This window comes from Acanthopagrus latus, chromosome 9, assembly GCF_904848185.1.
Source record: "Acanthopagrus latus isolate v.2019 chromosome 9, fAcaLat1.1, whole genome shotgun sequence".
Taxonomy (NCBI): domain Eukaryota; kingdom Metazoa; phylum Chordata; class Actinopteri; order Spariformes; family Sparidae; genus Acanthopagrus; species Acanthopagrus latus.
Window position 1 is genome coordinate 11,627,222 of NC_051047.1, and position 14,193 is coordinate 11,641,414.

The 14,193-nt window shown below is 43.0% G+C and overlaps 1 protein-coding gene across 1 annotated transcript in view; it reads right to left on the reverse strand.

Annotated features, from left to right (window-relative positions):
• col4a2 (collagen, type IV, alpha 2) overlaps positions 1 to 14,193 on the reverse strand; it is a 63,047-nt gene that overhangs the window by 2,445 nt on the left and 46,409 nt on the right. Inside the window, exons 14-47 of the mRNA XM_037109777.1 lie at positions 14,129 to 14,173; positions 13,978 to 14,025; positions 13,832 to 13,867; positions 13,701 to 13,745; positions 13,064 to 13,127; positions 12,549 to 12,662; positions 12,289 to 12,438; positions 11,771 to 11,842; positions 11,458 to 11,609; positions 11,289 to 11,361; positions 11,085 to 11,191; positions 10,158 to 10,341; positions 9,706 to 9,750; positions 9,351 to 9,425; positions 9,157 to 9,255; positions 8,700 to 8,921; positions 8,391 to 8,552; positions 8,132 to 8,302; positions 7,340 to 7,483; positions 7,104 to 7,229; positions 6,829 to 7,010; positions 6,317 to 6,380; positions 6,156 to 6,230; positions 5,956 to 6,063; positions 5,748 to 5,855; positions 5,579 to 5,650; positions 4,660 to 4,785; positions 4,414 to 4,530; positions 3,550 to 3,711; positions 3,062 to 3,160; positions 2,827 to 2,973; positions 2,621 to 2,737; positions 1,956 to 2,147; positions 220 to 506 (exon numbers count right to left, since the gene is read on the reverse strand). Coding sequence (XP_036965672.1) covers positions 220 to 506; positions 1,956 to 2,147; positions 2,621 to 2,737; positions 2,827 to 2,973; positions 3,062 to 3,160; positions 3,550 to 3,711; positions 4,414 to 4,530; positions 4,660 to 4,785; positions 5,579 to 5,650; positions 5,748 to 5,855; positions 5,956 to 6,063; positions 6,156 to 6,230; positions 6,317 to 6,380; positions 6,829 to 7,010; positions 7,104 to 7,229; positions 7,340 to 7,483; positions 8,132 to 8,302; positions 8,391 to 8,552; positions 8,700 to 8,921; positions 9,157 to 9,255; positions 9,351 to 9,425; positions 9,706 to 9,750; positions 10,158 to 10,341; positions 11,085 to 11,191; positions 11,289 to 11,361; positions 11,458 to 11,609; positions 11,771 to 11,842; positions 12,289 to 12,438; positions 12,549 to 12,662; positions 13,064 to 13,127; positions 13,701 to 13,745; positions 13,832 to 13,867; positions 13,978 to 14,025; positions 14,129 to 14,173 — 3,990 coding nt within the window. The remainder of the gene's footprint in view (positions 1 to 219; positions 507 to 1,955; positions 2,148 to 2,620; positions 2,738 to 2,826; positions 2,974 to 3,061; positions 3,161 to 3,549; positions 3,712 to 4,413; positions 4,531 to 4,659; positions 4,786 to 5,578; positions 5,651 to 5,747; positions 5,856 to 5,955; positions 6,064 to 6,155; positions 6,231 to 6,316; positions 6,381 to 6,828; positions 7,011 to 7,103; positions 7,230 to 7,339; positions 7,484 to 8,131; positions 8,303 to 8,390; positions 8,553 to 8,699; positions 8,922 to 9,156; positions 9,256 to 9,350; positions 9,426 to 9,705; positions 9,751 to 10,157; positions 10,342 to 11,084; positions 11,192 to 11,288; positions 11,362 to 11,457; positions 11,610 to 11,770; positions 11,843 to 12,288; positions 12,439 to 12,548; positions 12,663 to 13,063; positions 13,128 to 13,700; positions 13,746 to 13,831; positions 13,868 to 13,977; positions 14,026 to 14,128; positions 14,174 to 14,193) is intronic.

Below are 14,193 nucleotides of genomic sequence, written 5' to 3' on the forward strand. Positions count from 1 at the left end.
ATTTATTTCAGAAGCTGAAAAGTCTCCTCCCTCTTGTCAAGTTTATAACTACAGCTTTTAGTTTTGCTGCTGAAATGTGCCAGGATATTTGCTGCTGTAAAATTACTACGTGCATGGAAACGTTTCGAATAGAACTGGAGCACAGATGACTGATAGACAAACACATGAGCGTATCAGCCTTCCCTCTCCTGTTTGTATGGAAACAAGACTGTAACCCACCATGAGGAAGGAGTAGCCGATCCACAGGCTGCGCCAGCCCACGGGACACTGTGGGATGGTGATGTCCTGGCTGTGGATTGCGATGGCAACTGATGGAGCCTCGCACACTGAGCAGCGGCTGATGTACGGTTTGATTTCTCCCTCTTCTACGGGCATCATAGGAAGAGGAGCGGTCGTCGACAACCAGTAGGACTTATCATTCCTACTGGCATAGTAACAAAGGTCTCCAGGGTTACAGTACAGGAAGGGCATGGTGCTGAACCGTGGGAGGCAGGAGCCGGCCAGACCTGGGAAAGGACAATCAAACAAAACACATGGTTATTAATGTATCGCATTTCATACACAATCACTATGTAAAGTGGCTTTACACAATTATTGTGAAATAATTACACATTTCCGCAGATTAAGAAAAAGAAGGGTTCTTAGAAGAGAACAGAAGAGCAGGTTGGGTTGTAGTCTAAGAGTATAAGCTTCAAAGTTTTGAACCGAGCTTCAAAATAAAAATGGTAAATGTTAAAATGTAGAATAATATAAACACACAGAGGAGAATAATGTTTAATTTAATCTTGTTTGTAGTGGATCAAAATTGGAGCACATATTATATCCTCTCATCCATCGTCTCCTGTGATATGATGTTGCACAGCACTAGTAGCCACAGGCTGTGATAGCAGCTAGCTGGCTCGTTGCTGCTGTCTTCTTGTTGGCCATGTTGAAAAAAACAAACACGGGGCAGCTAATTGCTGCTAACAGTAGCTGCTGCTAGCTAGTTAAAACAGTTAACTGTACTGTAGATATGCGTCGCTAACTGCAGTAGATATCTCTTCAACATAAAACAACAATGTTATAAAATCATTTTTTAATACTCTGTTAATAATCTTCTAACATATCTGACCATTAAGGAGGTGCTGGATTATTAACACAATACTGTGACACCCCTACTCTGAAAATGAGTTCAATCTGCAGCATGTGTGGTCTGACAAAGTAGTTTCTGTTTTGAGTTTTGTTGGAAGGTGTACGCCAAGTTTATTGTATGAGCTGTGGCAAAAGCACCACAGGTCACAATTACGGATGATTCATTCATTTTCCTGCTTTAGAATTGTTTATGTTTTGTGAAATCTGGTGAAATTTATAGCAGATCTTCAAAAGGAATTTTCTTTCCAGCTAATGCTCTGCCTCATGAGACACAATCTGATTACATTGTTTTTTAGTCAGTATAGTCGGTCACTGTTGGCATGAACTGGCATACTGAATTGAATTACACTTGGAGGATGGAGAACAAACAGTGGGAAAGATGACGTAACAACTGAGAGCACCAATGGCACTGCCTCAGACATGACTGTGAGATTAACGTAAAACAAGTTTGTCTTTTTCTGTATGCAGTCGTGATCATTCTCTTTCTCAGATCAATCCCACTAATGGAGCACTAATTTGATGAACAAGACAACAAGTGTCATTGAAATTAAGAACACTTGTCTCGTCAAACTGTGCCAGCAGTGAGATCTGATGAGCCCGACCTCTGTGGAATGTCTTCTGCTTCATTGGACTATAATGTCGGCAAATTAATGTGGGAATGTTCCACCATCAATGCATCCAGCCTGGCCTGTACCGTAACAAACTCACACTGTGGAGACGCTTTGCAAAATCCCCGAAATCATATCTATACCCTGCAGAACACAGAAATGTCACTGAGAACATTAACATACTGGGGAAGACTGTCACAGTTCACCCTGACTTACCCAGATCCTGGTTGTGTGCCTTTTCCTGGCCCTCAAGGTACAGAAGACTGTACCCGTCCCATAGTTTAGACATGCCCACAGGACACATGGGCGTCTGCTCCGTCTGACTGTGTTTCACCAGTAGGTAACCCACGCTGACGCTGCGGCCCGGCATACCAGGCAACCCAGGGACACCAGTGTTACCACGGAGGCCTATAGAGAGATGATGTGTTCAGTGCTGTGTTCTGAAAGATGAACTCAAGTAGAGCTGTAACAAGTAATCAATTAATCGACTAGAGGATTGAAAGAGTTTCAATCAAGTAAAAATGGCAGTGGGTCCTTCCATACACATACTGTATACACTTGATATATCACAATAAACCGTGATTACGCAAAACAGGACATAGGACACTTCATACACGTGGCCTAAAACTTTCTTAACTTCCCTCAAACCCTGCCAACCATCTCTGCTAAGATTGTTACATATTAATATACACACAGACCTCTATCTGCAGCTCGGTGCTCATCATTTTCAGATTACTTTATTCACTGTACCAATGGTAACAAACAATAACAATCAAAAACCTCTTGGTAGCCGGCTCCCTGCTTAAACCTCCACCTACTTTAAATCCTTTAATCCCAGCTAATGAACCTAATCCCAAACTGCCCCACTGTATCAGACGCACCTTCCCTGCCTTGCAGACCAGGATGGCCCCTTGGTCCATCACTACCACGGAATCCAGGCACCCCTGGTCTACCAGAAATGCCAGGCATGCCCTTCTGTCCGGCGGGTCCCATGAAACCTGTACAGGAAGAGGTTACGTGTATGTTGCTTAGTTGGACATTTCACTCAGGGATGCTCAACAACATTTGTCTTATAAGAATAACTTACCTCCATCCCCAGGAGGCCCATGTGGCCCTATTCCCCCTCTAATCCCCTGTGGTCCTTGGATACCCCGTGGTCCTGAAGGGCCCCTCTCTCCTAGAATTTTGATGGGAATTGGAGGAGGACCCTGGTTGCCTGGGACCCCACGAAAACCTGCAACACAAAAGATGATGTAATAGTGTATGATGATATGTACTAACAAGTGAGCAGTCTGTATGTTAAGTCAAATTACTTAATTTACCTGGAGGTCCAGTGCTCCCTTTGGGACCAGCTGGTCCTCGTTCTCCCTTCGCACCAGTCACACCAGGAAATCCCATGAATCCTTGCTCTCCTTTCACCCCTGTAAGAGGAAATATAGTGAGACTATACAAAGATCCCAGCTGGTGAGGGGGCTCTATGTAAAAATTTAAAGAAATTAACAGACATAAACATTTTTTTATTTCTGGATTGTAATGTTACATGCAAAATGAAACCTTCCCTGTCTCTCTCGGTTCCCAAAAGCTGTTCCTTTGTGAAGTCAGATTTACGTGACAGTCTGATAACATGAGAACACACACTGACCATGTATTTTGGATTGGTTGTTTGAACTGACAAATATAAATAAAAATCATAATGATTTGTTCAAAAGTACTATGATTGGATGTTTAATTTGCCCTAACATCTACTACTGCAAAAATGTCACTGGTGGCAAACAAGTGGCCATTTAAAAATTCAACACTTAATGCTTACCTTTCTTCCCAGAAACACCATTTTGCCCCCTTGATCCTAACACCCCTTGATCTCCTTTGTTCCCTTTCATTCCGGGGAATCCAGGAAACCCACTTCCTCCTGGTATACCCTTTTCTCCAGGGGGGGCATCGGCACCAGGATACCCTCTGGCTCCAGGGAAACCTGAGAGAAAAAAATAATGTCACAAAGTTTATAAATGTAGTTAGTATTGTTGGTCACAGGTCAAGTGAATAGCACTGATTATATTGTAACAAAGCAATGTTTTGAACAGCGTGCACCACCCATCTGGAGTGTGTTTCGGCCCACATCACAAGATATTACAAAGCTAAACGTACAGAAATTAGTTAGATGTCAAAATTATTAATACCTTTGTGGCACAGGCCTCTGATTTACTTCTGTTGCTAAAAATGTAATGATTTAGGTTTTTGGTTCATTGTTTCCTGTTTTATTTTGTAAATTATAGATATATCTATATGAGTTATGTTTGACTTCCCACTTCCTGTCTTTAGTTTCTTCCCTGACATTTGTTCATTTGCCTCGGTGTATTTAAGTCTGTTGGTACTTTTTGTTGGTTCGTCTGTGTCCTTGTGTGTCCTCTGTGTTCTCACTTTCGTCCTCTTGGCTTCTAGTTTGTCCTTAGTTTTGTATTTATGTTTGAGTTTTTCCTTCAACTTTCCTTTGCTGCATCTTAGCATGATGTTGGATTTAAGATGGATCAGCTCATCATTAAAGCAAGCTTTGTTGTTTAAACTGCCTGCCTCTGAGTAGTGAATGAGCAAAGAAAGGATTTGACAGCAACACTGTAAACACTGTACCAATTCTTCTTCTTCTCTTCTTTCTTAAACTAAAACTGTATCTTCTCACCTTCATACCCTTTAGCTCCAACAAAGCCAGGGTCCCCCCTGGATCCTGGCTTGTCTGGTTTCCCATCTGGTCCACGGGGGCCACGGAGTCCTGGAGTTCCACTTTGACCACGGTCACCTGAGGAAATTAAACAGCATTGACCAAGTCATTGACCTCATTGTTGGTGTGCATCATGTTATCAAGAGCGCAGCATGTTTCTTAGATGGCCTAACTTGTTCCTCATCATACTGAAGAATCATTACTAACCTGGAGATCCTTGGAAGCCTTTAAGACCGGCTATGCCAGGATCACCTGGTTGGTTGTTGGGGTCGCCGCCTTCTCCCTTCTCTCCTTTGGGCCCTGATTCCCCAGCTGGTCCAGTGATATCCAGACCTGATAAACAGACAAACAGGAACATGTGTCTTTACATAACATATGATCTGAGGCATGGTTTCTACTCCATAATCACTGAATGTCGCGAACAATTCAGAAATACATCCTCAGTGACTTTACCAATTTTACAAGTTTACTGCTGTAAAGCCCCTGAAATCATGGTTTAAAATCTTACATTTTATATATATATATATATATATATATATATATATATATATATATATATATATATATATATATATATATGTGTGTGTGTGTGTGTGTGTGTCTGTGTCAGGTTTTGCAAAAGTTTCATCATACTCACAGGGGAGATGTAGGTTCACTCTCTATGCTCTAATGATGCATAGAGAGTTTAAAAAAACACAATGCAGAAAAAGATGCTTTAGGCCATTTACAACTTTTAAACTTCTAGTCACGTTTACCATTGCAGTGCACTGATGTCATTTTAAGCAGGTAAAGTGTATTGTTAAACTGTAAACTATCCTGGCTCCCTTACATATCTCTATCACAAGTGTTTAGTAACCACATCTGAGGGATCAGTGCAAAAAATGTGTGTTTGTCGACCGGTATATCGTTTGCTGCCTCTGTAGATATAAAAGGCTCACTCTTAGGTAACGAAAACACAGCATTTTGATTAGAAACTCATGGAAACAAAGTTCAGAATACTACTTTCCATTTCTACCAGTATTCAATTCCATTTTTGCTCCTAAATCCCTCTAAATCCCACACACTGGACCTTTAAGCTAATTTCTGGCTCAACATTCATTATATGTGATATTGTGATGTTGCATACCTGGTTTTCCCTGGACACCCTTTTGTCCCTTCAGTCCATGTAGTCCATAAAGACCCTTCAGGCCAGGGAAACCTGCATACATTAGCATAGATTAGAAGGAGGAATATGGTGGACAACAAAGGATGTAGTTTAAAGAAAAAGAAAGAGGACACAGGTCTGATTGGGTTACCTTTTTCTCCTCTGAAACCAGGGAAGCCCGGAAGTCCTTGTTTTCCGGGTTCTCCTGGAAAACCTTTTGGACCTTGGCTACCAGGGGATCCCTTCTGTCCATCTGTGCCTGCAGAAAACAGATATGTTGTTATTAAAATTGTGTATAAGTCAGGTTTCAGGGCAAGTTTAATGCTGCTCTACATGTGAAGTTAATGGGTGTCTCTTACCTGTGTTTCCTGGTATTCCTGGTTCACCTGACACTCCCTTTCTACCTTCGATGCCATCAGAACCAAGTGTGCCCCTGTCCCCAGGGTTTCCAAGCAATCCTTTCTGGCCTGATAACGGTCCATAAAACACATCGTATCAGTCAAGAATGAGCCTTTGAAGGAGGAGCAGTTAGAAAATCTGCATGAGCTACAGTTTGTACCTGGGTCTCCTGAAAAACCAAGCTCTCCTCTCAATCCAGGAACTCCTGGAAGATCTATACGAGGGCCTCTCTCTCCTGTGATGGTGATCAAACGGTATTATAACCTTACATATTTTAATCATCTAGATCCACTTGTGTGAAGATAACATTTGACGTTGTACCTTTGATGCCCTTTCTTCCTTTGTCTCCTGACGCACCATATGCTCCGGGACTTCCTTTAATTCCCTGAAAGGTAACAAATGAACAACTTACAAACATATCAAACTTTTGCATGGAATGCTGCAATGAAAGGAATTTAATGAACATTTATTTGTAGCTACAAAACAACAGTAAAATGAAACAAATTATGACATGGTGACAGAGTGAGTGCAATAATTGATATTAGTCGACTTGACAGGGTACTTAAGCACTTTGATAATGTAGAGGGGAATGCAAAGAGGCAGATTACAAGATAAAGGCTAGTTTTCCATATAGCAACTAAGCAGAAATTAGACCTTCACTCCTTTCAAACTGGCAAGTTTGTAATAAAGGCTTTTTAAAGGTAAAGTCTATGTGTGGGAAACACTGACATAAAAATGGAACAACAACCATAGAGAGCTGAGGGAACCTGAAGAGTTGGCTCATAATTCGCTGGGAGTTCATCGTTCCAAATGTCCAGTATGGCTATGCTCACCGTTTTGCCAGTCATTCCATCAAAACCAGAAATTCCTTTATTTCCAGTTAGGCCTGGCATTCCTTTCAACCCTGGCAGCCCCTGTGGACCAGGATCTCCTTGGACACCTTTCACATTGCTGGGGTCTCCAGGAAGACCATGATATCCCCCGGAGCCCGGCACACCAGGTAAACCCTTAGAACCTTTAGGAAAGGAAGAATGTGAGGAAGTGAAGTGAAGGAGGATGAAGGAGGTAAGAGAGAAAGAGTGACTGATATCAGATTGTGACTGCACACCTCTCGGCCCGGTGAAACCTTTAGTTCCTGGATATCCAAGGTCTCCCTTGGCTCCCTTCATGTCAACAATTATCTGGGCTGGGATGTGCGGCTTGTCCCCAGGTGGCCCTCTCAAACCTCGATCACCTGGCAGACAATCATGTTCACAAGAGAGATGGTGAGTTATGTGGTCAATTTTTTGTGACAAAACAAAACACAGCACACCATAGACCCATTTAATAACAGAATACTCTCACCTTTTGGCCCCTGATGACCTGTCACTCCTTTAGGGCCAACTTCACCAAAGACTCCAGGTTCTCCTCTAAGCCCGCTGAAGCCCTTCACTCCTTCGTCACCCCTCATCCCCTCAAAGCCTTCCATGCCAGGAGACCCTTTGTATCCTGTAAAACAGGGATCATAAGGAGACACCGAACACAAACATTTCTCCCCAAAATGAAGAAGTACAAATTATGACTTGCTGACACTGACTTAAAGTCATCAGGTCACTGTACTGTCCACCCTACAGAACTATCTGTTGTGTAATCGGAAATCTTTAAGTCCTTGTGGTTTGCACACTACATGACATGACTTTTTCATCAGGAAGAAACACTAACAAGTCTGCAATGGCTTATGTGGGACAGAATTGATTTCTTTTACAATGGATGCCCGCGAGAAACGAGCGGTCCAAGTTCTTTATGCGCTAATTTGCTAGTTTACTCTTCTGTCTCTCCCTCTAACTCTTCTCCAAGCTCTTGTCTGCTCTTACTGGTACAGTACCTCTTTGCATCAATCTCCCAATCAATCCTCAACAAGGCTACATATTTAGCATCCTTGATAACTTTTGAGGTTCTCCAAGCTTTTGGATCATGTCTTTCAGTTCCATCACAGCAGTCAAGCACCAATTTGCCTCTTATCTAAGGGCTTTTGTCAGCCATCTCCTTAAAATGTCCACACATGGAACATGGAGTGCTACAGTCCTGTATTGTGATGCTATGCACTCTTTATTCTTTAAGGAGCAGATATTAAAAGTAAATATCTTTGGAACAAACCTTTCATTCCAGGAAGTCCTGGCCGCCCATCAGCACCAGGCAATCCTGGGTCACCTGATGGGCCATACTCTCCAGTGGCACCATCAGCACCATACGTCCCTGGGACGCCTTTTAATCCTATTGGACCTGGAGGGCCTGGGTCTCCTTCAGTTCCCCTCTCTCCAGTTAATCCTGGTGAGGGGATGACATACCAGGAGGAAAATGTCAGACATGAAAGTGAACATTTCTTAGAGTCTGTCCATGTGTATGTTTGTCTTACCTGGCTGTCCAGTAGCACCAGGTGGCCCAGGTGGACCTGCTCTCCCAGGATCACCAGGGTAGCCATATCTGCCTGCTGGCCCAGGCCTACCTTCCTCCCCCTGCAGGCCTGCAGGGCCCTTCTCACCCTTGAAGCCTATCATTCCAGGCATGCCAGACATTCCTGAAGAACAGGTGAATGAGAACATAAGATAATAGCTCTAAAATCCTTTATTTTTCCAAATGTTCCCAGTAATGCTGCAAGTAAAGGAACACGGCAAAGCAAGAGGTGTGGGTAGGATAATTGAACTGACGCTCAGATGTGGCTAACCTGGATAGCCTGGTTTTCCTGGTTCACCAGTCTGGCCTTTTTCTCCTCGAAACCCAGGCGGCCCCGGGTCACCTGGGGATCCTGGAGATGCTCCCAGGATCTCTCCATGAACACCCTTTTCACCTTGTGACCCGTGTCTGCCAGACACACCAGGAAATCCAGGGACCCCTACTGAACCTTTCCGGCCAGGATTCCCCAAGTTTCCACGAGGTCCGGCAAAACCTGTATTGGAAAACCAATAACTTCAACAAAAGATACTGCTCAGGGGTGTCATTAACAAAAAAAATCTTGTGATTGTCCAATCATAATTCAACAAATGCTAGTCCTGTCCTCGTATCACAGAAGAAATTCCTAAACTCTCCAACAAGCTAACATCAATGTTAGCTTCTCCAACAAGCCAACAACAGTGATGGGCTCTTAATCAGACAGACATCGATGACTTCTTGTCACTCCTTACCTGGTGGTCCAGGGCGGCCTCCTATGCCTTGTTCTCCTGTTTCGCCTTTCTCACCAGTCTCTCCAAGTGGACCCTGGACTCCTTTTTCTCCCCGAGGACCTTTTTGGTTTTTCAAATTATACACAACACATCAAAAATGGTTCAGGGCTGGTATCCTGCAAGCAACATTCAGCACTAGTTTCTAGTTGTGTTACCTGGAAAACCTGGTAGCCCAGTGAGTCCTGGAGCTCCAGGCAGCCCTGGAGGTCCTGGAATAGGATCACAAGAACCTAAAAAGAAAAAAATACAGTCTTAAGGAGAACATGATACTTGTATGTGAAGGATGTGGAAATGACTATATCGGTTCAAGTGATTTTTGTCTGCTGCCCAGCGTGGATTGTGTTTCAGAAGCTAAGTTTATCATTACATTAGCTGCAATATCAGTTCACTAAATCTCATTTGTGAACATTAAAAAATTATCATGCACACAAGTCAAATATTCCAGAGGCAAAGCACAAAAAGGTTGTTATAAAGAGAGCAATCGGTGAAGGCGTTTCTTATACCAGCTACCTGTTACATCCACCTGTTCCCCATCTCCTCTTGGACTACAGCCGCCTTTCAGTTTCAAACGAGAGAGAATCAAAGAGAGAGGCATTCGGAACAAGAGTTATTCAAAAGCACAAGCACTATGTCAAACAAGCTTCGCAGCAGCTGGTTTGAAGGATGCAGCCTGTGCATCAAGTAGACAACACCAGGCGAAGACAGACAAAATAAATAAAACAGGAGCATATACTTGTCATGCTTTTTCTCCTTTTTTTATTCACAAGCCATTAATGTTCATTCCCGTTTCACTGCTTTGCATAATAATACAAAAGAGAGTTTTTCAAGAGAGGTGAAGTAAAATGAAATACTTAGTAGAGGGAATCAGCACAAATCGCTGCGGAGACATAAAGCCTTGAAGGAGAAATATGCAACCACATTTTGAGAATATATAGGGTAGAAGGCAGTCAGCTGCCTCTCACCTGGGCTGCCAGGTGTTCCTGGAACTCCTTCATAACCTGTGATGCCATCATCACCAGGCAAACCACGTTGGCCTTTGATGCCCTTGAGGCCTTCGCCTGGTTCTCCTGCTTGCCCGGCCACACCGGGTCGACCAGGCAGACCTGGGAAACCTTTGTCTCCACGTAGTCTGCTAGGAGCCTCTCCCTGTTGACATCAACCAGCACAAACATTAAACTTAGATGAAACCTAAATGTACATATTAAAAGTCAAGTGTGTAGTATTTGATGTTGATTCACAGAAATTAAATAAAACATTCATAACTATGTTTTCATGTGTTTAATCACCTCAAACTAAAAGACAATGATTCAGAGGCATTTAATCGTAAGTGGAGGGTTTATACTCATTAAACCATGGTCCAGTAAATTTAAAGCTAACAGGTCAATGTCAGTGTTAGCATCTCAAACCAGCCTACAACAGTGTCATAATCATGTTTTTATTTGTGTATAATCATCTGGAACTAAGAATCAGAGATGCTAGTTTCTTCAGCACTGGTGTGAGCTTCTCCAACAGGTTCTATTATGAATATCAGATTATATTTCTGCTAATATAACAGAATATGATTTTATTCTGTTAGCAGAAATAAAATATAATATCTATAATCATCTTTTCATTTGTATATAATCACCGGAAACTAAGAATCAGTGTAATTTAATTACATAAGAAAGAGCGCTTTATGTTAACAGTGGGAGGACCGGGTCCGCCATGTTTCTACAGTAGCGAGCAATGTCGGGAAGGGTTTAGGTGAGGGGTGTTCAGTTGGTTGCAGTCAACAACCTCACTACCAGATGCCACTAAATGTTATACACTGGACCTTTAGGTCACCAAAATAAGCAGTGTATGATGAGTCTAAAGAATGATGTGATAATGGAGATGACTGGTTGACTCACTGGAAGACCTCGGCTCCCTGGGAAACCAGGCAAACCATCTTGGCCTGGAGCACCCGGTACACCCGGCCGTCCATTTGGCCCAGGAACCCCTGGGTCTCCAGAATATCCTGTACATACATACACACAGCAGGAGTCATTATCCGTTATGTGGACCTTCTTGTACTCTTGGTGCTGCTATGAAATGAGGTGAGATAAAATGTGCACCTTTCTGTGTGGCCATAGTCTCTGGCCCTTTTTGACCTTTTGGGCCTGGCACACCACTGAGTCCAGCAGGTCCCTGTGAGACAACAGAAAAGAGTCTGAGGAACCAGGAAAAACGAAAACAGGTTTAAGGAAAGAATAAGTGACAATGGTATGACTTGATTAGGCTTACAGGGAATCCGTCTTCTCCACGGGGGCCTGGGTCTCCTACGTCACCCTCCTGACCAAACTCTCCAATCATCCCAGCGTCACCAGGTTCACCAGCAGGACCAGGTTGCCCCGGGGGAGAGTTCACAACAGAGCATTCACATTCCCCGTGATCTCCTGAATGTGGACACCATCGCAGTCACAGGTCAGCACATTACTCAGAATATTATCAATTTAACTGACCACTTATGGCAAACTAAACAGGGGAGTAAGCACTTCAGAAATCTGTATCTTTATGTCAACAGTCTTCTTTATCATGCACAGTATGACTACAGCACCTTTCACTCCTTTATAGCCTGCATTGCCGGGCCTTCCTCTCCCACCGGGGGCCCCCTTGAAGTACTCAGCCCCTAGAGACATTAAAAAATACATTTAAGGTGCAGACATTTAAAGGTGTCGTCTGTAAGGTAGCCCCAAAACTAAAGGGGGCAGTATAATCACTAACTGCTGTGCGATGTACGGTTGTATTTTCTGTTTTCTAAGAAAAATTGGTGTAAAAATATTTCCTTTCTTGACATTTAAGTTCATTTTGTTGATTTATAGGACAACATAGCTAACCTTCCACTGCATAGATCATCCAGCTGAAATTACGAGGGATGTCAAGCTATCGCCTCTTGTGGTACAAAGTGGTATTACGAGAGCAGACAGGCCAGGGTAGCTAGTTGCATGCTAACTTCAGTAGACATCGCTGAATCACAGTAAATGGATATCTTTTGTTTAAATCTAAAATTCCAGCCTGCACTATCTTAGAAATTGCCCCTTTATAACTAGCTCACTCACTCACTCACTCACTCACATGTTCCTTTGGGTCCTGGAGGGCCCCTGCCCCCTGGGCGACCGCTGGTGCCTGGGGGTCCTGCACTGACAGCAGGGCGTCCTGGATCCCCTTGTTGGCCCTTCTCTCCCGCCTCCCCCTTAAATCCAAATGGCCCGAATAATTGCCACACTGACAGACACAAAGGCAAGTTAAAGAGAGATTTTTGAGATAATATTTGGTTAAAACTCAAAGAGTTCATCACAGGTTTCGCTTATCTTGGAGAGGTTGAGTTTACACACCTTGTTGCCCATTGTCGGAGGCCGGGCGTCCCGGGGGTCCGGGGATGCCTTGGTCTCCAACTGGGCCCCTCTCGCCCACTGGACCCTGCTCACCAGGAGGACCAGGAGGACCAGCTTATCGAGTCAAAGCATAATTAATAAAAAACAAGGACTTCAATCAGCGGCAGACATGTTCTCTCTGTAACTGCTATAATTCTGATGTAAGTCTGTTGTAGCCCTTTAACACATATGAAGGATTATTAAGAGTTTATGACTGTTGTATCCTCGTCTGAATGTACTGTAATAATAACAATGATTGTTCTGCTTATTTCACAAGAAGCTCTATTCTTCATCAGATTCACATCCTATCTTGAGAATCTGACCTTTTGCTTTGACAAGTCTGTTGAAGTTCAGTGATGTCAGTAATGTCTCCACACAGTTTCACTTCATGTCAGCATCACTTTTGGCAGATCATGTGCTGTTAACACTTGAGAGACATCGGGGTCATCATCAAACAGTTGTTTTATTCAACGTACCTGTTGAAGACCAAGGCCAACTGGGGCCTGATGAAATCAGCAGTCCTGCGTCACCTCTGACTCCCTGAAACACAAACCTGACGTCAGTCTTGAGTGTAAAGATCAGATGAGACTGGGTGAGATCACATGCTGCATGTGCACACACTGTCTTGAAAATGACTGTGACACATATCCTGTTGCAATCTGTGTTGATGAAGTCGTCCAGGTCATGGTAATTCGATACAGCACTTCGTTGTAATCTGCACATCTGTCACCATATCTTGTGTTCATTTTGATTGTTAATCTAGTTTCTATCTCTGACACTGATAAGGTTTAAACAATGTGAGCAAAATGTTATTAGTCATATTTGAAGAGTGAGGTGGTATAATGGCATTTTAATTCCAGTGACTATATAAAACTGTGTGTTCAGTTCACTCAGGTTTTGCTATAGTGACTGTGAACCAGTTTGAAATTAGCCAGTCAGCTGTAATTTGACTCTGAGCCTCTTACCAGAGACCTTACCTTTCTGCATTCTGCTGCGGGCATAATGACAACCTAACTTTAGATGTGAATGTGTAATTGTCAGTCAGATAGACAGAGGTTTAGATGCATTATCAGTGACAATCATCATAATGATCGACGATCAACTCAAACTCACCTTGATTCCATCTCTGCCTTTTGGACCTCGATCACCGGGGTCCCCCTGAGAAAATTGCCATCAGATAGTTATAAAAGGACTGATTTGATTTGACAACCAATAATGATACAACATCTTTTACACAAACATACCCTCTCTCCAGGACTCCCATCTAGACCAGATTCACCCTAGAACAGCATAAAAAAACAAACTGTTTACATACATATATTAATATTAACTGATCATGTGTTTAGGGACAGCTTCTGGATGACATGTGTACAAATGTGTCCGTGCTCACCCGAAGTCCAGGAAATCCCATTATACCAGTTTCTCCTTTGTTGTCAGCCTGAAAAATGTGAACAAAAGAAAGACAAACAAAAGAATTTGATGCTGTGTCAAACCTATTCAAGTCCAGAAAATGCGTATGATCGTTATGCGTGATCACGTACCCGATCTCCTATTTCTCCTTTCAAGCCTTTCTCCCCACGAGGCCCCTAAAATAATAAAAGGATAT